Consider the following 24056-nt stretch of genomic DNA (forward strand, 5'->3'; position numbering starts at 1 on the left):
AGCACTGAACTTCTCTCGGTAGGGTCCCCCACTAGCCTTCGCACAGGCAAGCATTCTCCAGTAGGAGAACAGTGGGAGCTCTTCTCCACTTTGTACCCCCTCAATGTCGTCGTCCTCAGGCCCTATTTTACGTGTCAACATCATCCCCCTACCTTCCAGCTATAAGTATCAAGGTAAGCTGCAACCCTCCCTGGGACAAAGGGATCCATTGTGCCGCGAGGGGTTAGCCGAGCGGTCTAAGGCGCTGCAGTCGTGGACTGTGCAGCTGGTCCCGGCGGAGGTTCGAGTCCTCCCTCGGGCATGGGTGTGTGTGTGTTTGTCCTTAGGATAATTTAGGTTATGTAGTGTGTAAGCTTCGGGACTGATGACCTTAGCAGTTAAGTCCCATAAGATTTCACACACATTTGAACATTTTTTGTTCTCTTATGTAAACAGGTCATCCACTTAGCCTAGCCTCCTTAAGTAAACATATCATTCACTTGTGCTTTACGAGTTATTTGTTTAAGTCTTTGATATTTATTTAGCACTTCTTTGAAGTTGCCACCTCCCTTGTCCTCACTCACCCAGGAGTCCACTTCTGCTCTTATGTTAATGTAAACAAACCATCCACCTATGCTCCTATCAGGTATTTATTTAACACCTACATGTTTATTTAAGACTTCTTTTAAATTACTGTCTTGCTCCTCTTCCTTCTCCAAGACGCCCAGTTGTGCTCTTAAGTTATATTTTCATACGTCTAATATATTACCCACCATAACGACATGACTGTCAGAAGCTTATAGCAGTACCTTAATAACCATAATTTTTGTTTCCTCCACTCCTCTAGGCCAATTGTATGACGTATAAATAGCGTAAAGTTACCCTCACCACTGGTGCAAGTAGTATCGTAGCTCCCATATCCCTCCCAACAGGTGTGGCACCTGTCTTGAGGTGGCCTTAGCATTTGTGCTCTGTATCAGACACCATCCCAAACACATTAAAAGATTATCACGTGCAGTTCATGGGTAAGCTACCGATAACATACCTGATGCTCTCTGAGAGACTAAATGTGGCGTCAAGAAACTGATCTTTATTTATCACCTCTTCCAAAATATTTACTGGGTAATGGGAACTAGAGTGTCCCAGAGTCTCCCAGATTCCTGCTCTCTATTATTTCTATCTGATTCTTTCCTACTTTTGCCTGCGTCAATAACTATCCAAAACCAAGCTCCTAAATTCTTCATATGCTTTTAGTCGAATTTTCGTCACTGCTTCGTAATCGAGGTAGTTGCACATAAAGCCCGTGCAATGTGTCAGTGTCATGAAGGCGACAGACTGTCGATAAAACTGTTAAATTGTTCATCCCAAACTTTCAGACACTAAAGACGGAATTTTCTCTCGGATATCTATTACTCATGACTAAAAGATTCGTCTGTTGATGGTAAGAGAGAACTTCCTGTTCACCATGCATCCGTGGATCAGTCTGCTCTTCTTCACGAATCTTCCTAAGTTTCGACGTTCCACTTTACTAACATGTTGCTGTAAGATGGGAATTTGTTCTAGTTGTGTTCTCATTTCAATTGAATGTGCCTCCTGCCTAAGCAACAAGTCTTTAGTCGCAGAACTCCACACTTCCTCACCGTTACTCTGTTTGTAAATTTTCTCAATACTCTGGTTTGTATATGGGATCATTCTCAATAGCCTTGAGAAATATACATAATTTATACTCCATTCCTACTGGTCTCGCTGATGACACACTAGGCTGGCTCCATCGATTAGATGTAGTCGAAACGGACCACGTATTTCCTTCCATTTCTCTCGCTTCAGAAGACACTGCCTCACTTATGTTCTGGATTTCCGTTGCATTGTCTTACATCTTCATTGTTCCTGCCATCCGTTGCTTCTTTCCTAATCAATATACTGCTTCAGTAAATGTTTTTGAGGATAAGACTTGATCAGTGTAGCTTCATCCTGATGGGAATCCAGTTTGCTCAGTTGGAAGGTTCTGGGAGATCACTGGAATAATCTGATTGTACATAATTCCTTCAAGCAACTTATAAATAGTGCTCGACAGCACAACACGTCGATAGTTCTTAGGCTGGTCTGATGCCTTGCTGGGCTTTAGTATTGCTATGATTTTTGAGTGCTTCGTTTTCTGTGGGACTGAACCAGATATCATAGTTTCAGAGAAGAAATCCGCCAGTCTTCTTTTTGTAGAGTTCTCACTATGCAGAAAAAATTCTGGGTGAATTCCGTCATTTCCTGGTGCCTTTCCAGGTTTTAGAGTTTTAAGTGCAGCAGGAATTTCAGATACAGAGAAAGTTCTTGAGAAGTTAGATTGTTCATTAGTGTTCTTTTTGGGCAATGTGAGTTTGCGTCTGATGTATCTGGCAAAAGTTTTACCCCTTGGTGCTCTTGATGTGGACAGTAAATGTGACGCAGTTCTATGAGCTGATGAATGAGTGTTGTCCCTTACTTTAATTTTGCTTTCATCCAACTTCCTTAGTAATGACCATGCTTCACTACTTTATGTTTGAAAACTGAGTGACTCAATAGTTACTACCCACCTAGTACTTACGGCTGTATCGAGATTATGAAGCAGTTTATCTGCTGTTTCCAGAAAATTCATCATATTGTTTCTCATTAGATTCATTGCAATCTGGAATATATTGGGTACGGTTGTGGTGCGGCGGGTTAAATAATCTTCTTTGCCGTTTCGAGAGCCTGAAAACTATTTTTACGGTCAGCCACAAAGCGATGAAGTACATAGTGATCATAATTTCCAGTCTGCAAGTCCGCATTATTCTTGTACCTCTTTAAGAGTTCTTGTATTGAGCACTATTTACACTAAAGCCTTGAAAGTTGGTAAGGATGTGTTATTTCCTTAATGGAATCCAGTGCTGTAATTAGAACTTTCTGCAACAATTACAAATGACGCTTAATATAATGTAAAGAGGGACGTTTCTACTCCAAATTTTGTTTTTAGTAAATAATTTGAAAATTAATAGAGGTAGCTTAATGGAGACACGTAATTAATGTTTTTATATGAAACTGACGCTACGTACGAACTTTTATCTTTCTGAGTCTAACATTTAGTACCATCAAATTTTCGTAGATACACCGATTTTCACGAAAAAATTGTATGGAGTGTAGCCATGTATGGAAGTGAAACGTGGACGATGCAGCTCTCCATGCTACTCTATCCTGTGCAAGCTTCTTGATCTCCCAGTACTTACTGCAGCCTACATCCTTCTGCATCTGTTTAGTGTATCCATCTCTTGGTCTCCCTCTACTATTTTTGCCCTCCACGCTGCCCTCCAATGCTAAACTTGTGATCCCTTGATGCCTCAGAACATGTCCTACCAACCGGTCCCTTCTTCTTGTCAAGTTGTGCAACAAACTCCTCTTCTCCCCAATTCTATTCAATACCTCCTCATTAGTTATATGATCGACCCATCTAATCTTCACCATTCTTCTGTAGCACCACATTTCGAAAGCTTCTATTCTCTTTTTGTCTAAACAATTTATCGTCCATGTTTCACTTCCATACATGGCTACACTCCATACAAATACTTTCAGAAAATTCTTCCTAACACTTAAATCTATACTCGATGTTAACAAATTTCTCTTCTTCAGAAACGCTTTCCTTTCCATTGCCAGTCTACATTTTATATCCTCTCTACTTCGACCATCATCAGTTATTTTGCTCCCCAAATAGCAAAACTCATTTACTACTTTAAGTGTTTCATTTCCTAATCTAATTCCCTCAGTATCACCCGTCTTAATTCCACTACATTCCATTATCCTCGTTTTGCTTTTGTTTCCACAAAAATAATAGTGACTTATTGTGAGACTCAGGCACATGGTTGAAACATCATTGTTTACATCCTATAATTAAGTTGCACACTTATAAAAAAATTATCATTGAAAATTTCGCACCAATGCCCCTCAGGTGATGTACCCCTCTTTTCTCTTGATGTATTTTACTTCATTCAGCAGATTTTCCTGTATACTGTTGTGTATTTATGAGATAATTGGTGTCACAAACTACAGCACTATACATGTTTATCCTGTACTGTCCAAGTTTTGCAGGAATGCACACCATGAAGAGACACCGTCCCCTGAAAGTACGTAGGTGCTCATCAGCTGTAATTTGAGGTCCAGGGACATAAAGCGAAATGAATGCGTCAGTGAACATTTCAGACACAGCCCACATATTGTGATCCACAAAGTGTTTTTTTTTCTTTTATTCTTCTCTTCCTCAGTTTGTCATCGAACCTGAGGCACAACAGAATATGACGAAATCCTGAAAAGCTCGCACTCATCAGATCGAAATACGCTCAAAGGTTTTCCACGTGCCTCGTGTAAACCAGCTATTATTAGTAGACCAAAGAATACCCGTTCTTCTGTGGAGTCAAATTCAATCCAGCATTCAAGATGTGAGTGTAGAATTTTACCGTAATCTGCGTGGTTACTGGTTTGTATTACTGCTACACTGTGCATGTGATTGGTGATAAAGGTTGAGACACTTTGTTCTTGTCTGTATTTGTGATCTAAAACGACGTGAAATATGTGTATTATGGTCCTGGAACCCTGATTACAGACATCAGCTGATACCTGTCCACTTCCAGATACATGAACAGGCGCACTAATTTCCTAAATACCATTATCACCTTGTTCACTTTCGTTAACATTCACGTCATGTCCGACCTATATATACATATATCCCTGTCACACCTACCTCAGAATCACTCATCCCCGTTTTCAAAAGTTGATTCACTGTCACTATCACTCTTACGTATATCTGCTAAAACTTGCTCTAGTCTGTAGCCGCTTTCGAAGCGTAAAGCGTTCTTTTCACTTTTCGCTCCTTTTCATGCCTTTTATGAAAATATTAGTAAATACAATATACTGAGCGTTAGTTTGGTTTCTTTTCATTAAAAGTAACGAATAACTGAAAATAAAAAAGTTGCTGCATAAAGATTCGATTTCATGATCCTCTGAACACATTCCCGTCCTCTTTACGCTGCCCCAACCGCTGCCTGCAGACTACGCTAACATAAACGTTTCATTTCTCAAGCGACCCGCTCCAAACATGTCACTTTTTCTAAGAGCTTGTCCATCTAGATCTCCCACTTCAGTCACTTTCTTGCCCCACTTATGCCAAAAATTTGGCGATGACGAGCAGGAGCGGTCATCTTATAAGTGATGCAGTTGAACTATCTCTGCAAGAAGAAAGTGCGATAATGTCTATGAAAGAGAAAAATCCAATTCCTATGGGAACATACTGGCACGGTAATAATGAACCGAAGTGGGATATGGAATGTTACAATATTCTGGGAAACACTGCGATAAGAACTGAAAGAACGTCAAAATACAGCGAGATGATAAAAGTCATGGAATATCGATATGCACATCTACAGATGGCGGCAGTGTCGCCCACACGAGGTATAAAAGCGGAGTGCATTGGCGGAGCTGTCATTTGTACTCAGGTGATTCGTGTGAAAAGGTTTCCGACGTGATTATGGCTGCAGAATGGAAATAACAGATTTTGAACGCGGAACGGTACTTGGAGCTGGACACGAAACGTTAGGATATTCCGAGATCCACAGTGTCGAGAGTGTGCCGAGGACACCAATTTCCAGGCTTTACCTGTCATCACAAACAATGCAGTGGTCGACGGTCTTCACTTAACGACCGAGAGCAGCGGCGTTTGTGTAGAATTGTCAGTGCTAACAGACAGGCTACAATGCGTGAAACACCCGCAGAAGTCAATGTGGGACCTACGACAAACATATCCGTTACGACAGTGCCCCGAAATTTAATGTTAACGGGCTGCGGCAGCAGGCGACCGACGCGAGTGCCTCTGCCTGCAGCGCCCCTACTGGGCTCGTGGCCGTGTCGGTTGGACGCTGAACCGTCACCTGGGCACACTGATTCCGACTTCAGTTGGTAAGAAGGGTCTGACTGTGGAACAGACTGAACAAAGCCGGAGAGCCAACTGGTCAGCAAGGCACTGTGCAAGCTGCAAGTGACTCCGTAACGGCGTGGGCTGTGTTTACATGCAATTGACTGGGTCCTCTGATCCAACTGAACCGATCAGTGACTGGAAATGGTTGTTTTGGGATACTTGGAGACCATTTGCAGCCATTCGTGGACGTCATGTTCCCAAACAGCGATGGGATTTTTATGGATGACATTTCGCCCTGCCACCAGACCACAATTTTTTACGAATGGTTTGAAGGATATTATGGACAATTCGAACAAATGGTTTCGCCACCCAGATCGCGCAATATCAATCCCATCGAATATTTATGGGACATAATCCAGAGATCCGTTGGTGCACAAATTTTCGCACCGGCAACACTTTCGCAATTATGGACAGCTATAGAGGCGGCATGACTCAAAATTTGTGCAGGGGACTTCCAACAACTTGCTAAATTCATAACACGTCCAGTTGCTGCACTACGTTGGGCAAAACGAAGGTTTTTCGAAAGACGTCAACACCCGCTCACAAGGCACACCTGGCTAGCTTTCCCATTCGTGTCACGTGCATTATTCTCGGCTACTGACAATGCACTGACCATTGTGTTGTGCAACGGATCAGTTGTTTATTTTTCTCCATAACAACTGTTTTATTCGTGAATCACACATTGTCAGTTTGCCAAGCCGTAGGTGAGTAACCAGTACGTGGGATGTGCCTGGCATTCGGCCTGCACGGAATGATCGTCGATATTTTAATACTTCTCAGATGGATAAAAGCAATAAAATCCCTTAGTAAGTTTCCATTCCAGTCGTTCAGTGTGAAAAATACGATGGGTTACGGAGATTCAATCAAATGTCCAACAGAATCGGCGATTTAATTTTGTGTGAATTGTTAACCTTTCCTCACTCGAAGCAGCATCACCATTTATCAGTAAAGGCCACATTTCTCTTGTTGACAGGTGTAATTGTACTTCCTTCGCCAAAACACCGTATAATTTGCACAAACTCATCTTACAGCAGTTATTGCGACAAAATTCTGAAATAGAGTGTCTCATTGAAGAAGTAATTGCCAACCAGAGAGCTCAATTGCTTACAATAAACCTCACTGTATCGGTTTTCAGTAACGTAAGAGAACTAATTTTATGTTTATTTTCATGGTAGGAAACTCTTGTTTCATTAGCTGCCGATAACATTCAATAAATTACAGTCATTCGATTGAAAAAAATCAAATAGGAAGTATGGCTTCTGATGTATCGACGTAGATAAGGAAGTTCCATGTGTTTACGAACTGGCAAAATATTTTCCTCGTTGTGTGCTATTATACTCCAAAATCTCGTTTCGATGTCTCGTGCGGTTTAGGGGATATGAGGAACAGTGTGAATATGTCATTCTCGCAGGAGTGAGATCCGGAGTCAATGCGGTACATAGGGTTCATTTCCTCCAGATCGGAGACAGATAGAGACCTGTTCGCAAGTCTAAAGAAAAAATTCAATATGTGAGCTACATTTCATACGCAGCAACGTATGGTGTAATACGCACCAAACGCAAAATCATAGCGACCCGTCCTTTCATTGCAAACTTTTCGAATTTTGTGTAGTGTCTTATTAAAATGTGTATATCAAAATATGTATGACCATTAGCGACACGATGCTTACTTGGCTATCAAGCTGACGTATAACGCTACAACCAAGGCAAAATCAATCATTTTTACTGAATAGTCTCTGTAAAATCGTTTGAGAAAGATTACCGTGTTGGTGCGCTTCGATTCTGTGAGCGCAAAGCGTCGCCTACCGGCGCGTGCAAAGTCTGTGCGTGCGACTCAGTATGCGCAGGACCAGCGCGGCACGTGCAGAACGCCACACGCCACGTGCGCTGCACGCGCCTCAATTTACGCTTAGCCAAGGCAAAATGCCTTCGACACAGACGAATAGGCAGCACCCTGCGGCATCAGTGGACCAACACCATACACGGCCGAGCTGCTCACACAACCCCTCACTCTCATGGTTGTTGTTGTTGTGGTCTTCAGTCCTGAGACTGGTTTGATGCAGCTCTCCATGCTACTCCATCCTGTGCAAGCTTCTTCATCTCCCACTACGTACTGCAGCCTACATCCTTCTGAATCTGCTTAGTTTATTCATCTCTTGGGCTCCATCTACGATTTTTACCCTCCAAGCTGCCCTCCAGAACTAAGTTGGTGATCCCTTGATGCCTCAGAACATGTCCTGCCAACCGCTCCCTTCGTCTAGTCAAGTTGTGCCACAAATCCTCTTCTCCCCAATCCTATTCAGTACCTCCTCATTAGTTATGTGATCTACCCATCTAATCATCACCATTCTTCTGTAGGACCACATTTCGAAAGCTTCTATTCTCTTTTTGTCCAACCTATTTATCGTCCATGTTTCACTTCCATACATGGCTACGCACCATACAAATACTTTCAAAAACGACTTCCTGACACTTAAATCCATACTCGATGTTAACAAACTCACTCTCATAACGTGTCAAAATGTAAGTTACCGCATCCGGTTGCAAAAGCAGGCGTTATTTCTAGACCGTAAGGTGTGTCAGTTTCAGATTCTGACTCTAATTGTGCAAGATGTGAGGGGTCGGGACTTTGTAGTGGGGAGGAATCTGTCGAATACGTTGGATGATTTGTTTGGTAGGTCAGAATACATTGGGCGCCACTGTCTCAAGGGCTAACATAGCCGAATTAAGTATTAGGTATGGACAGTTGAAGAGGGAGTATTTGCCACGCTGGGGGACGATAGCAAATAGTGTGTCTGTTCTGGAATCCGCACTTGGCTCCCCCGTACCAAAACCTCACGTGTTTCCTCCCACGCTCCCATTGGTCAAGAAATACAGGCTACGGTCGCCAAGCGTCCATCCATCGGCCATCTTTACTGTGGCAACTGTGCTCTGCCCAGCAACATTTTCTGGCACCGGTCTGTGGGAATAGTCTCCCAGCCACGTAACAATTCTTAACCTCAAGCAAAAAAAGCCTACTACTTTGAAATTTTTGAATAATATATCTCAAATTCCTTTCAAACAGTGAGCGCCTGCTCAACATACTGTGTGCTGGTAAGCGCCAAACCAGGTCATTCTTGAGACCAGAAAAAAATAGTTACATAACCTTAAAGTTACAGGACCATATATAACTTGGAAAGTTGATAGGTATTTTTCAAATATTCGTTTTTTTAAATATTATGTTATGCAATAAATTGATATAAAAATGAGCCATGTGAGCCATATATGCAGAGTGAACAATAATGAAACGACAAATTGCAGTGACAGGGAAACATGTCCTATGTCTGGAAATGGATGGTGAGTGTGCAACGACAACAGATCGTCCCAGCACACAGTGCAGAACTGCATCGCATGCATACATGTCACAATGCGTGACCATTATGCAGACTGATGGTGCCATTTCTGGTGAAGTTTGCTTCGTCGGACTGATGACATAAATCTGATAATTGTGATGATCGGGTGCAAAAACCATCGACATTCTTACCGTAGATGGAAATCCGCTGCTGCTAATCATTGCACTCGTTGGTGATAGCAACAGCAGCATTTGTCACGCAGCATACACATAATGCTGCTTTTGCTTAGATCATTTTGAGGTGTTACTTTCCTGCAGCTTGTGCTACGGTTCGTCTCAGTATTCTGTAGAACCCGGTCCTCCAGATCTGGTGTACGCACAGTCCGCCGCCTCCCTGCACGCTTGTCTGTCTGGAAGGGCCCACGATCACACGAACGCCAAAAAGGGCTTGTCTTGTTGTGTGATGTAGTTTTTGTCCGTGACGGTAGTTGTTTTGGTACAGCCGTGCTGCCTCTTGACTACTTTCATCTCCTTGGCCATACACAAACACCATCTGGGCTTGCTCTCGATGCGAACACCGGACCACTCTGCTGCTTACAGCACGCTGCGTCAACCACACAGTCTGCAACACACGAGGAACTCAGGGCACGTGGTCAGTGGAACTTGCATTCGTCAGCGCCGTCTACCGCGGCAACGATGCGTTTCCGCACTCATGTTCGTAGGACCTTTCTTCCTCCATTTCCAAGCAGGAAGCCGTCCCTGCAGTTTGTCGGTTTTATTAAAGTTGACCCTGTATATATACCTCGCACTGTCATCAGTTAGGTACAATGCCAAAACATTATTCGTGGAGAAACAGATTCTTCTAAACTCACTTTCTTCCTCATTCAGCACAATTTTTTGTCTTTAAGCTATGACGTGCTAGGAGCCACAGGCATGTTTCAGTTGCTTGTCATTTTCTGTTTTCTTTTCTATCATCTTTTCTCTTCTTTTCCCTAGTTTCGCACCTGTCCTGGAATCACTTCTACCATAGAATCCTTCCAATTTTAAAGAATTCATACTGAAGACATTTGTCTCTGTTCCGTCATTTCCTTTCTGTTCGTAGTTCTAAACCCTTTTTCACTTTTCGGGTCCATCTTGTTCTTAATTTCTTGTCCTTAAGGCATCTGAAGATCTATCTTGATAACCTGTTCTCCTTCATGCCACATAAATGTTCTAGAAATCTGACTGTTTTGTAGCTAATTTTTTGTGTGATGCTTCTGTAGTTTACTATATTTCTTCATTACTTATTAATTTCACGACTTCTGTTCTTATTGTACCTACAATTTTCTTTATAAACTCAAATGTAGCTGAAGTAACGGACAAAAGGTTTCATATAATTTTGCAAAACTATATTGTTAAAACAAACGAATGAACAATTATGAACTCCTTGAAGACATTTAGTTTTTGGTCAATGTTTACTTCATTATACACTACTGGCCATTAAAACTGCTACACCAAGAAGAAATACAGATGATAAACGGGTATACATTGGACAAATATATTATACTAGAACCTGACATGTGATTACATTTTCACGCAATTTGGGTGCATAGTTCCCAGAACAACCACCTATGGCCGTGATAACGGCCTTGATACACCTGGGCATTGAGTCAAATACAACTTGGATGGCGTGTACAGGTACAGATGCCCATGCAGCTTCAACACGAGACCACAGTTCATCGAGAGTAGTGACTGGCGTATTGTGACGAGCCAGTTGCTCGGCCACCATTGACCAGACGTATTCAATTGGTGAGAGATCTGGAGAATGTGCTGGCCAGGGCAGCAGTCGAACATTTTCTGTATCCAGAAAGGCCCGTACAGGGCCTGAAACATGCGGTCGTGCATTATCCTGCTGAAATGTTGGGTTTCGCAGGGATCGAATGAAGGATAGAGCTACGGGTCGTAACACATCTGAAATGTAACGCCTACTGTTCAAAGTGCCGTCAGTGCGAACAAGAGATGACAGAGACGTGTAACCAATGGCACCCCATACCATCACGTCGGGTGATACTACAGTATGGCGATGGCGAATACACGCTTCCAGTGTGCGTTCACCGCGATGTCGCCAAACACGGATGCGACCATCATGATCGCCGGCGCTCCTGTCTGTGATGCAGCGTCAAGGGTAACCGCCGCCACGGTCTCCGAACTGATAGTCCATGCTGCTGCAAACGTCGTCGAACTGTTCGTGCAGATGGGTGTTGTTTTGCAAACGTCCCCAGGGATCGAGACGTGGCTGTACGATCCGTTACAGCCATGCCGATAAGATGCCTGTCATCTCGACTGATAATGATACGAGGCCGTTGGGATCCAGCACGGCGTTCCGTATTACCCTCCTGAGCCCAACGATTCCATATTCTTCTAACAGTCGTTGGGTCTCGACCGACGCGAGCAGCAATGTCGCGATACGATAAACCGAAATCACGGTTGGCTACAATCCGACCTTTAGCAAAGTCGGAAACGTGATGGTACGCATTTATCCTCCTTACTCGAGGCATTACAACAACGTTTCACCAGGCAACGCCGGTCAACTGCAGTTTGTGTATGAGAAATCGGTTGGAAACTTTCCTCATGTCTGCACGTTGTAGGTGTCGCCACTGGCGTCAACCTTGTGTGAATGCTTCGAAAAGCTAATCATTTGCATATCACAGCATCCTCTTCATTCGCATCTGTAGCACGTCATCTTCGTGGTGTAGCAATTTTAATGGCCCGTAGTGCATGTCCCCTCAAACTACCTTGTGGTGATGCCTTAATTTTGCGTTTCTAAATGCAGAAATTTCATAGTAAAAATTTTCTTAACTGCTCCCTATGCTCGCCCCCATTTTCTGTATTTTTTGTCTATGATATGTTTTACCACGCATTTTTCTGAATTACCCGTCCTATGTAATTTAACATTTTAGCCGTTTCATTTTACCCACGCCCGTATTTTGGTGCTTTTTGCTTTATTGACATAAAATATATCTTTGACAGTTCCCAATATAAAACTGTCGCCAGATTCTACAGAATTAATATTATTTCAACAGCAGTATTTCAAGAACGCGACATTTTTATGAAACAGTCAAGTATTACAAAGTAAACGGTCACTCTGACTATTACAGTGTAACTTATTTCACGATTTTTCAGGCTATAGTGTGCTTAGAAAATTTAATTTATGGCAGCATACAGGCATCGAAACTGCTGCGATGATATTGAACTTTAAAACAATAACTCCCGAAAATCATTGAACGCACTGGATGCCTAAGATCGAAGACATTAATACACACAGCTCTCAGCTGAAAGGAGAGACGCGTCTGAAGAGCTAGTTTGGGGCAGCGTGAGGCGTGTACGTTGGAAGAATCCGGGAACGGCTCGTGACCAAAAAGATGGCGGTGCACTTCGTTCACCAAGAAATACATTGACAAACGAGAGAAAAATTAACGCACTGCTCACGTTTTTGTACGCACACATGATATAAACAGATCGCTCGCTCATTTCATTGCATCATCCTTCATATTAGCAAATTTTTCAGTCTCTCTTTGACAGATCAGGAGCTCCTAAAACGAGATGTCGTTCAATAGAGAGCATTGCGACTGCTTATAGTCTTTCTTGGCAGTAGTATTTCTAAGAATATTTTGATGCGTTTTAGTGATGAAAATCAATGTTCTGTTTTTGATGTGATCATTTCTATTGTAATTATCGCTTTGAAGAGCTTCACAAAGTCGTTTGATGCAAAGCTCCACACGTACTTTTCAACCCCTCTCTTCCATAGATAAAACAAAATTCTGTTCAAAGTGTCTTTGTTTCCAAAAAAGAATAGCTTTCAGTGGCAGCTCTGAAAGGAGTTCCTCGAAAAATGGACGAGTAAGTGGCGCATTTCTCTAGCAAAAAAAGAGAGGCTGCAGCTAGGTGTTCAGAGAAGTTGGATCTTTCTTCGTAAATTATAACATCACGTACTTCTTTTTGCCTTCTACAGTATATTACACATCACTCCTCTATCTTCAGTTCTACCTGTTTTATTATACTCGTGCAAATCTGTTGAATTTTCACTCAGTCCTTCCCAAATTTTTGTAATTTCACGGTGAAAAGCTGTCAGCTGATTTTGTGCAAAAGTTGGGACAATATCTGTTTTCTGTAACTGATTATACAAAATATCCACATGGTTCATAATTTTATGAAAAAACGAGACCTAAAAATTAACCTTTCATCCTTCAAAATCGTTACTAAGCCATAGTTTTGTAGGATGGTGTTTTCATTACACTGTTTTTTCCTCATTGCTCATTCTATTCATGTTCTTGATAATATCTTCCCTATATTCGAAAAAAGTATTGACTCTCCTCTGACACTGAACTTGGCAGTCCTTTTCATACCATTTTTTTGAGAATTGCTAATTTTTCTGGGAATACTAGAAAGAAGCTGCAATGTCCCCCAAGTTTAGTGAAAAATATTCGCACATTTTTAATAACTGCAGCGGCTGTCAGCTTGAGATTCAACTGGTGAACACAACAGTGAGTGTATGAAGGAAGCACTGGAGAACGTTCTCTTAGCCGGAGCTTGCACTCCACGTGGCGACCCACTCGTGAGTGCTGCACCATCACATCTTTGTGCTGTTAGTTTGTGTGGGTAATTCCCCAAGTGGTTGTTTATCTGCTCTATAAGGCACATTGCCAAACACTGTGCATCACAGTTTTCTGGTGCTACGAAGTTCCAAAATCTTTAAACTAGTCTTTCATTAATGCTCTACCTATGTACTATAACTACCTGTAAAACGCAGGCTACATCACAGCCAGAAACTCTGAGTCCTTAATTTCCTTTCTAATTTCGTCCTGGCAGACTTGAAACATGCAGTGGAGGAGGTCATTCTCTATGGTTTTAGAACTGCCTTTGAATACTGTTGCTTTTTTCAAATGCGATTTTAATACAGGGTCTAATTGTGCGCAAGAAATTAATCAAGGAGCGAAAAACACTAGGACTGGAAGACGATTCTATCTCATCATGTCTGACGGCAAGATCCAACGCTCCACAGAAAAGTATACAGATAATAATTATATTTACTACGTTTCTACACTCATGTTCAGAAAAAACAGAACACAGGTAGGAAGTTCATATTCACAGGACATGTACATTAGTATCATCTGCAGAACTGGTTAGCCTCCTAGTCACCTCGCTTAAGTATGTGCTCTGTTGCTCAGTAGGGACAGGGTGCGCCATGTACATTGTCCACTTGTTGTTCCATATATGATATATTCGACGCGTATAAAGCTCAAATTGTATCCTTTGGTATAGCCAGCCATCCACGATGCATTCACATGGCTCCAAGGTCATCTGTGGTGGTTGACACTGGGTCACAACGGTGCACCCATTGTTTCACCATATCCGACACATTTTCGATTGGCGACAAGTCTAGTGATGTGGCGGGCCATGGGAAAAGCCTGACGTCCTGTGGTACCAACAAGGCACGTGTTCGTGCAGCAAAATATGGTGGTGCATTGTCTCGCTAAAAAAAAAAAATGGCGTCTGGGGTGTTGTGCAGACAGGGTACGGCCACGGCTCGCAGGACGTCACTCGGGTAGGCCACAATGGTCACACACCAACTGTGGTTTCTGGTTGTACACAGTAGCACCCCACACCATAAGGCTTTGAGTCGGTGCTGTATGCTTTTTACGAATGTATTCACTGTGATGTCGCTCCCTGTCTGCCAACCAAAATGCGGTCATCGTTTCCAAACTACCAGAACCTCGATTCGTCTGAAAACACTATCTGATGTCATTGCTATTCCCAGTGGTATCGTACCATAGACCATTGCCGTCTAGCACGTTTCTGCACATTCGCCAAAGGTAGGCAGAGAAGAGACGACGCGTACGTTGCCCGTGGCATAATAAACGGCAACGGATAGTGTACACTGTGTTACACTGCTCCACTACTGCGCCAGAGGCGAGGACGACGCAGATCTGTCCTGCAATGCCATTCGGATGAGGCGGTGATCTTCTAGCAGGGAGGCGACCTTACCCATCTCGTAATGCTCTACGTCCTTTCGTGAAGAATTCTACGTACATCTGCTGCACTGCCGAAACACTTCGTCCCACCCCAGCAGGAGTTAACGATATGGATGCATCACATTCCCTGACACCAGTACTGTGATTTGACGGTACTGTTCTCCAGTAATGTGCCTCTTTAAGACTCAGTGATTTGACGCTACTGTTCTCGCATACGGGTGTTGCGCGACAATATCGATGTTGACCTTGAATCCGCGGGCCCACATGTTCCTTGCAGAACATACCGAGTACTTGTCGTGCGAATACGAACGTCCTGTCTCTAGTCGTTCGAGGTGTTCTGTTTTTTCTGAACATGAGTGTACTTCCGGTAACTTTTTGGTTGTGTAATGCTGCGGAACTGCTTACCCAATGCCTAATTGGGTAGCTACATTTACATTGCCTAGACTTGCCACATTCAAAACGTTATTGCATAGACCGAAGAAAGTTTGTTTTTCCTAGTTTTGTCATGGAGATGTTGAATGTCACAGACTCGGTGTTTAGTCGACAAAATATCTCCTACAAATAGTAACAAGAGAAACAGAATAAGCCGCTCTTCGTATCACCACAACACAGCCTTTCATCCTTGCTGTACAGTTCGGAGTTAAATTTTCTATTGAATTGACGGGGTTTCGCTTAAACTGTCAGCGAAATTGTTAAAATCGGTCTACGTAGCCTCTCTAGTTATAATTTATCTGTTTCAAAACTTGCGTAAATTGAAAGGTTCTGGGGACAAGTAAATTACTTGATTTACTATTTTACCTATTCACTTTTTACTTGAGCCCCAAAATTCACTATAGAACAAGCTAAAATAACAGATACAACGCACAGTGAGTAGTTGTTTCACTCGCAGCTGCGAATGAACTGTTAAGGAAATACGAGAATTCCAGATTTAACACCCCCGGCTCTCTCCAGGAGGGTGTGGCCCAGTCTCTGCGTCCGGCAGGGTGGCTCGGGTCAGGTGTTTGTACGATCGGGCCCCGTATACGAGTACAACGGTGCCAGGCTTTGCCTCCGCACCCCCCGCTCCCCTCCGACACCTGCCCCCTGAGGCACCATAGTCCGCGTTTTGAAGCGGGTTGCCAACCGAGGTCGCCGTCGGAACAGTTCCGTCCCACTCGCCTGTGTTCGGCGACTAGAGCCACAGCCCGGGCATTTCAAAACAGATAAATGGCGCTCTACTTCTCCACCTGTACAGAAAGCTCAAAAAGTAAACACAACTGAAAAAAATCATTTCCGAGGGTAGCGCAAACCAGGAAACCTATACAGAATCGTGTAAAGATGGTGAGGAAAATTGCTAAATAATGTTGTGGAGTTGTAGCATTTGGTAGACGTACACCTGCTACATTCTACTTCGTCCACTTGAGAACGAGGTTTCGAATCTCCTGTCCTCGACGTATAGAAAAATATAACTGACACAGATAAATGTTATATGTCGTTTAGCACCGAGTGTTAATCTAAAGCACTTTGATAACCAGGGCTTGGCTGCAGCACATTAAGACACCGTCCTGTTTTCTTGTTTGTAGCTCTCTGAAGCTGGTGTACATATTCTCCGTCAACCCGTACCTGGGACCTCTGCAGGTCTCCCTGAGCCGCATGGTGCTGGACATCATGAAGTTCTTCTTCCTCTACGTTTTAGTACTCTTCGCCTTCTCTTGCGGTAAGTGATTATCTCTTTTTATGAAGCTGAAATGTGCTTACATTACTAAGAGACATTTCTACGAAAACTACCCGTAATTGTTGCGCCTAGATTAGAGATATTTTAAATTGCAATATTAATTTTAGATAAGGCAAAAGAGAGACAGCAACGAAGGTAGACACCGTTGGAACCCACGGACTAGTAGCACGCATGCGCAAAGCTGAAGACCAAGTACATCTCCAGTACCTGTTGCCGCCGATGATATAAAATATGTATGAAGACTAAGATGAATATTCTGTTCCTATCGGAATAACGAGGTGCAATTATTTTATTTTCTTACATGACACTGACCACCAATCTGACTCTGTCACAAATATTAATAGAGGGACAACGGTGCCTCAAGTCAAGACGTTGTTTGTAATTTGCACTAATTTTAATTTTACTGGTGGTTACCGGTTTCCGTTGTACAACAGCCACCACGAGCCGAGTCTCGAGTCCACGCGGAGCGCCGGCACGAGCAGCAGCTGTGTCCGCACCACCGCCGACTGCCGCCACCCACACGGCGCCTCTGCACACCGACGCTCCCTCACGTGGAATACAAACTGGTCTCATGGAGGTAGCCACCAGCAAAATGTAAATTAATGCAGATTGGACTGATACTCTTCATTTGTAACAACTACAGCCGTTGATGTTCCAGCACCATGTCAAACACTCTCAGACACTCACTTTTGACAAAAAGAACTACAACACAAGATCATTGAACATGCATCTTTTTGCAGTATATGACGTTGATAAGAGCAGCGCCATTCCAGCTCCATTTCCAAAACGAACATAGTTGTGGTAAGTAGGGCACAGGAGAAGCGCTCGTCCACACCCGCAGCTAGGCTGGAACTGCAGTAGGGTAGCACTGTGGGTCCTGGCGCAGATAACGATCTCACCTTGTCGGTTCTAGTGATAAGAGCAGACTTCCAGGAGCTCTACCCGTGCACCCGAAGCAACTTCAAGGTCACGCTGAAGATGATGATGATGACGTTTCGTTTGTGGGGCGTTCAACTGCGCGGTTATCAGCGCCCGTACAAAGTCCCAACCTCTGCTCAGTCCAATCTCGCCACTTCCGTGAATGATGATGAAATGATGAGAACAGCACAAACACCCAGTCATCTCGAGGCAGGTGAAACCCCTGACCCCGCCGGGAATCGAACCTGGAACCCCGTGCTCGGGAAGGGAGAACGCGACCGCGAGGCCACGAGCTGCGGACCCAACGCTGAAAAGGCGCCCAACCTGCCCCCACGGAATCCCCACACATCGGGCAGCTGCATTACGTAGGTACAGGATGCATCCTGATACTGGCCAATAGGGAGTTGGGAAACTCCTCCTGCGATCCTTCCCGCCTTTCTCTCTAGACCGACAGGACCTCTCCCCCTTTTCTCACAAGAGTGGTTGTGTGCCATTCACCATTCGAGGTCGGTGCACCATACCGAGAGGAGGAATCATCAGCAGCAAAGTTATCCTGCTGAAGAAACGGCGGAAAATACTGTCGTACTTCACATAGAAAGGCACTTTCACATTACGCTGTGTGGCTGAATTACTATAATTAAATGATGTCATGACATTTTCTGTAAGCAGTCACACTTCCTATTCTAATTCACAATAATTTTACCGATTTCCTCCAACTACCCACATTTCCAGTATAAGATATTTCGAAATACGAGATTTTAAATGTTTAACAATTACCAAAACACTTTATTTCAAACAAAATATGCCAGTATCCTGCATTAAACAATTTTCACAATGCATTATTTAACAACGAATACATTCCTGCTTTTACCTTCTGCGAGCTGCAAGGATCTACATCTACATCTACATACATACCCTGTTCCACTCCCAAACAGAACGAGGGAAAAATGACTGCCTATATGCCTCTGTACGAGCCCTAATCTCTCTTATCTTTGTGGTCTTTCCGCGAAATATAAGTTCGCGGCAGTAAAATTGTACTGCAGTCAGCCTCAAATGCTGATTCTCTAAGTTTCCTCAGTAGCGATTCACGAAAAGAACGCCTCCTTTCTTCCCGAGACTCCCACCCGAGTTCCTGAAGCGTTTCCGTAACACTCGCGTGATGATCAAACCTACCAGTAACAAATCTAGCAGCCCGCCTCTGAATTGCTTCTATGTCCTCCCTCAATCCGACCTGATAGGGATCCCGAACGCTCGAGCAGTATTCAAGAATAGGTCGTATTAGTGTTTTACAGATGAACCACATCTTCCCAAAATTCTACCAATGAACCGAAGACGACTATACGCCTTCCCCACAACTGCTTGTCCCACTTCATATCGCTCTGCAATGTTACGCCCAAATATTTAATCGACGTGACTGTGTCAACCGCTACACTACTAATGGAGTATTCAAACATTACAGGATTCTTTTTCCTATTCATCTGCATTTATTTACATTTATCTATATTTTGATTTAGCTGCCATTCTTTACACCAATCACAAAATCCTGCCCAACTCATCTTGTATCCTCCTACAGTCACTCAACGACGACACTTTCCGGTATACCACAGCATCATCAGCAAATAGCCGCACATTGCTATCCACCTTATCAAAAAGATCATTTATGTAGATAGAAAACAACAGCGGATCCGCCATACTTCCCTGGGGCATTCCAGATGATACCCTCACATCCGATGAACACTCACCATCGAGGACAACTTACTGGGTTCTATTACTTTAGAAGTCTTCGAGCCACCCACGTATTTGGAAACTAATCCCCTATACTCGTACCTTAGTTAGGAGTCTGTAGTGGAGCTGGCTGGGTGTTGTGTGCTGTCCTTAGGTTAGTTAGGTTTAAGTAGTTCTAAGTTCTAGGGGACTGATGACCGTAGATGTTAAGTCCCATAGTGCTCAGAGCCATTTGAACCATTTGTAGTGGAGCACCGAGTCAAACGCTTTCCGAAAGTCAAGGAATATGGCATCCGTCTGATACCCTTCATCCATGGTTCGAAAGATATCATGTGAAAAAAGGGCGAGTTGCGTTTCGCAGGAGCGATGCTTTCTAAAGCCGTGCTGATGCATGGACAGCAACTTCTCTGTCTCAAGGAAATTCGTTATATTCGAACTGAGAATATCCTGCAACAAACCTATTTTAAGGATATTAGTCTGTAATTTTGAGGATCCGTCCTTCTACTCTTCTTATATACAGGCGTCACCTGCGCTTTTTTCCAGTTGCTCGGGACTTTAGGTTGGGTAAGAGATTCGCGATAAATGCAAGCTAAGTAAGGAGCCAATGCAGTAGAGTGCTCTCTGTAAAACCGAATTGGAATCCCATCAGGACCTGGCGATTTATTTATTTTCAACCCATTCAGCTGCTTCACAACCCAAGGGATGTCTATCACTATGTCCTCCATACGGGAATCTGTATGAGACTCAAACGGCGGCATGTTTGTACGATCCTCCTGCGTGAAAGATTTCTGAAATGCTAAATTTAAAATTTCAGCTTTCGTTTTGCTGTCTTCCGTTGCCAGGCCAGACTGATCAGTGAGTGACTGGATGGAAACCTTCGACCCGCTTACCGATTTTACGTAAGACCAGAATTTCCTTGGGTTTTGAGCAAGATATTTTGCTAAGGTATGACGGTGGTAGTGGTTGTATGGTTCGCGCATCGCTCTTTTTACAGCAGCACAAATCTCTACTAACTTTTGCCTGGCCTCATTCTCCCGATCTTTCTTGTACCGCGAGTGCAACTGTCTTTGCTTCCTGAGCATTCTTCGAATTGCGCTGTTAAACCACGGTTGGTCTTTTCCGTCCGTAACCCACTTTTTCGGCACATACTTCTCCAATGCGTGATTTACAATGTGTTTAAAGTTTGCCCATAATTCTTCCACGTCCATCGTACCGGAAGTAAATTAAATCGATTCATTTACTAAGTGGGATGCTAACAACTGTTTGTTTGCTCTTTCTAGTAAGAATGCTCTCCTTCTTGACCGACTTTTTAACTTTCGTAACCATAGTCGTAATGACAACATCATGATCACTAATCCCTGTCTCAACACTGACACCGTCGATGAGGTGTGGTCTGTTCGTGGCTAACAGATCTAAAATATTTCCATCACGCGTTGGCTGTCGATTTAGCTGCTCAAGACAGTTTTCGGATAATGTGTTCAAAAGTAATTCACACAACGGCTTGTCTGTACCACCTGTAATGAATCCATAGACATCCCAGTCTATACCAGGTAGATTGAAGTGGCCTCCGACTAATATAGCATGATCCGGGTACTTCTGCTATACAGAGTGTAGACTCCCTTTGAATGATTCTAGAAGCGTCACGGTGGAACCTGGTGGCCGGTAATAACACTCAACAATTAACTTTATTTTTCCTAGCCCTGTTAAACGTGTCCAGATAACTTCACAATCACACTTTACTTCGACCTCAGTAGACACAATATTTTTGTCAACTGCAATGAAGACACCACCTCCTACGGTGTCTAATCTGTCTTTCCGATACACGTTCCAACCCTCACTAAATATTTCGGAACTTCCTATCTCAGGGTTCAGCCACCCGCTTCCTGGAGGGCAGTAAATTCAGGAACTTTATTCCGAACACTCTGAAAATTTACTGCTAATATCTTGATAGCTGAAGTGTCTTTACACTGAGCGCGTCCTGATTTCCCTGCCTGCACGTCGACTGGTGAGTGTTCATCAGGACACCTCGCACTACTGCCTAGCCTAAAAAAAACCCATGTGCACGCCACAAGTACTCTGCTACCCGAGTAGCCGCTTCCTTTGTGTAGTGCACCCCTGACCTATCTAGGGGCGTCCTACAATACCCCACCCAATAGCGCAAGTCTAGAAATCTACAGCCAAGACCGTCACAGATTCGACGAAGCCTCTGGTTGAGACCCACCACTCGGCTCCAAACCAAAGGACCCCGATCCACTCTGGGAACGATGCTGCAAATAGAGAGCTCTGCTTGCACCCCGCGTGCGAGGCCAGCGGTCTTCAAATCCGCCAGCCGCCTGTACGAACTGAGGATCGCCTCAGAACCCAAGCGACAGGCATCATTGGTGCCGACGTGAGCAACTACTTGCAGACGACTGCACCCCGTACGCTCGATAGCCGCAGGTAAGGCCGCCTCCACATCTCGGATGAGGCCCCCTGGCAGACAAACCGAGTGCACGTTGGAATTATTTCCAGCCCTGTACGCTATTTCCGTAAGGGGCTCCAACACCCGCCTAACGTTGGAGTTGGCAATAACCAGCAAGCCTTTGCCCCCGTGTGCCTGCTCGGGCCCTGTTGAAACGAACGGGCGAGGCCAGCCGGACAGCCTGCACATTGACCCTCCCCCTCGAGCGACGCGAACCGGTTCAATCCGCCACTCACCCGGAGGTGAGGGCGGCCCCAACACGCCGGGTACACTAGAAGGTGCCTCGTGGCTGAGTCAGCGGGCGCAGCAAGCGACACCTGGGGTGTCTCAAGCGACGCGCCAGACCCCCCGCCGTCGCTGCACCTCGAGGCAGCAGCCTGAAGGCGGGCTGACCGTGGCCAACAGCACGCTCAGCTGCTCGCGAACCGCGGCCAGTTCCTCCTGCACCCGCACGCAGCACGCACACACCCTATCCATCCTACTGCTAATATCTGGTCGTATAGAGTTGCGACAAATAAAACAGCAATATGCGACTGCACAGTTGCGTCACCAGCGCCAGATTGAGCTGCGATACATGAACAATTACTTACGAACTAAGCAATCAAATGGCCACGACTACGCCACTACACAGATATTATAATGCGATCCTACCCCTGTCTTAGTACAAATGACAACCGCCAACGCGATGTTACACTCTACCGTTATTAAAATTTGATATTACCCCTTTCTAATTCGAAAATACGCAAATATCCGAAAAATTACACCACGCAAGCACACAAACACACAAAGTAATTTGAATTAAACCTGCGGAACTAATACAAAAAACTAAATATACGACTAGTTTCTGCTACTGCTGCTCGCACACTTCACTCTGCAAGCACAGATGAAACTGCACTGGCCTCTGTCTGCTGCTAACTCACTCTACGAAATAAACATAAAGCACTGGCTGTCCAAAACAAACAACTGACTAACGACTCCGCGAATTTATACTTTACACCTATCAATAAGCAATACGAGAATACGCAAGGATTTTATGTAATTAAATATGCAAGCGCACAAACATTCGGAAAGAAATTAAGAATCAAACTACAACACAAATATGACAGCTAAATATGCGACTCGCTACTGCACTGATACTTCACCAGCGGCTGCTCAAGGCTCACTGCATACTGACATATAACCACATCCCTTTATTGCTATTTACAATTCGTTACTATTTTGTTAATTCTCCCTCGATATTACAAAGACACACACCTAAATACGTGACTGAACAATTAAGAGTTATTGCGTCGATATCCCGTGTTAAACAACAAGCACAGCCTGATATTTTAAAAAATGCGCCTACATCTCGAGTTAAATAAATAACACACTGCAACAAATACGTGCGAAGTCCACATTATCACTACATTATTAGTGTGTGACGTCAGTATGAGGATCCCTTAGAAGAGTCTAACGCTATAGGATAGTACATTTGTAAACAGCAATGATGGAATAATCGTAGTATGTACACTCACAACACACACTGTAAACAATAACCACCACAGGCATAGGAAGGAAATAGGACCGAAAAGAACTTTAATACAACATTACAAAAAATTGCAAAATGGAGTCCCTCATGTAACCGTCCACGCGAGATCCACCTGGCAGCTGGCTGGGGCACACTTCCGTGGTCTGGACCACTCCGCCAGGGGCCTCCCCTCTGCTCAGGAGAATCTCGTCTGTGCTGCAACGACCAGAGCACTGCTGTCTCTGTGACCATTAAAACGGGGAACCCCTGCAACGCCACGTGTCAGTAACTAACCGTCATACGCACAGGACTCAGCCAGCAGCAGAGCAGAACTGAAGCTGTTTTGTTTGTTGTTAAGTGTCTGTTTCGCTTCACTCATCCCCACTATATCTATATGGAGCCATCCCTTTACTCATTTTACAGCTTTCCTACCACGTCCA

At 44.0% G+C, this 24056-nt stretch overlaps 1 protein-coding gene across 1 annotated transcript in view; it reads left to right on the forward strand.

Annotated features, from left to right (window-relative positions):
- LOC124605243 (transient receptor potential-gamma protein-like) overlaps positions 1 to 24056 on the forward strand; it is a 454685-nt gene that overhangs the window by 231439 nt on the left and 199190 nt on the right. The window contains exon 8 of the mRNA XM_047136797.1: positions 16854 to 16987. Within this exon, the coding sequence (XP_046992753.1) occupies positions 16854 to 16987 (134 nt within the window). The remainder of the gene's footprint in view (positions 1 to 16853; positions 16988 to 24056) is intronic.

Source organism: Schistocerca americana, chromosome 3, assembly GCF_021461395.2.
Source record: "Schistocerca americana isolate TAMUIC-IGC-003095 chromosome 3, iqSchAmer2.1, whole genome shotgun sequence".
Lineage (NCBI taxonomy): Eukaryota > Metazoa > Arthropoda > Insecta > Orthoptera > Acrididae > Schistocerca > Schistocerca americana.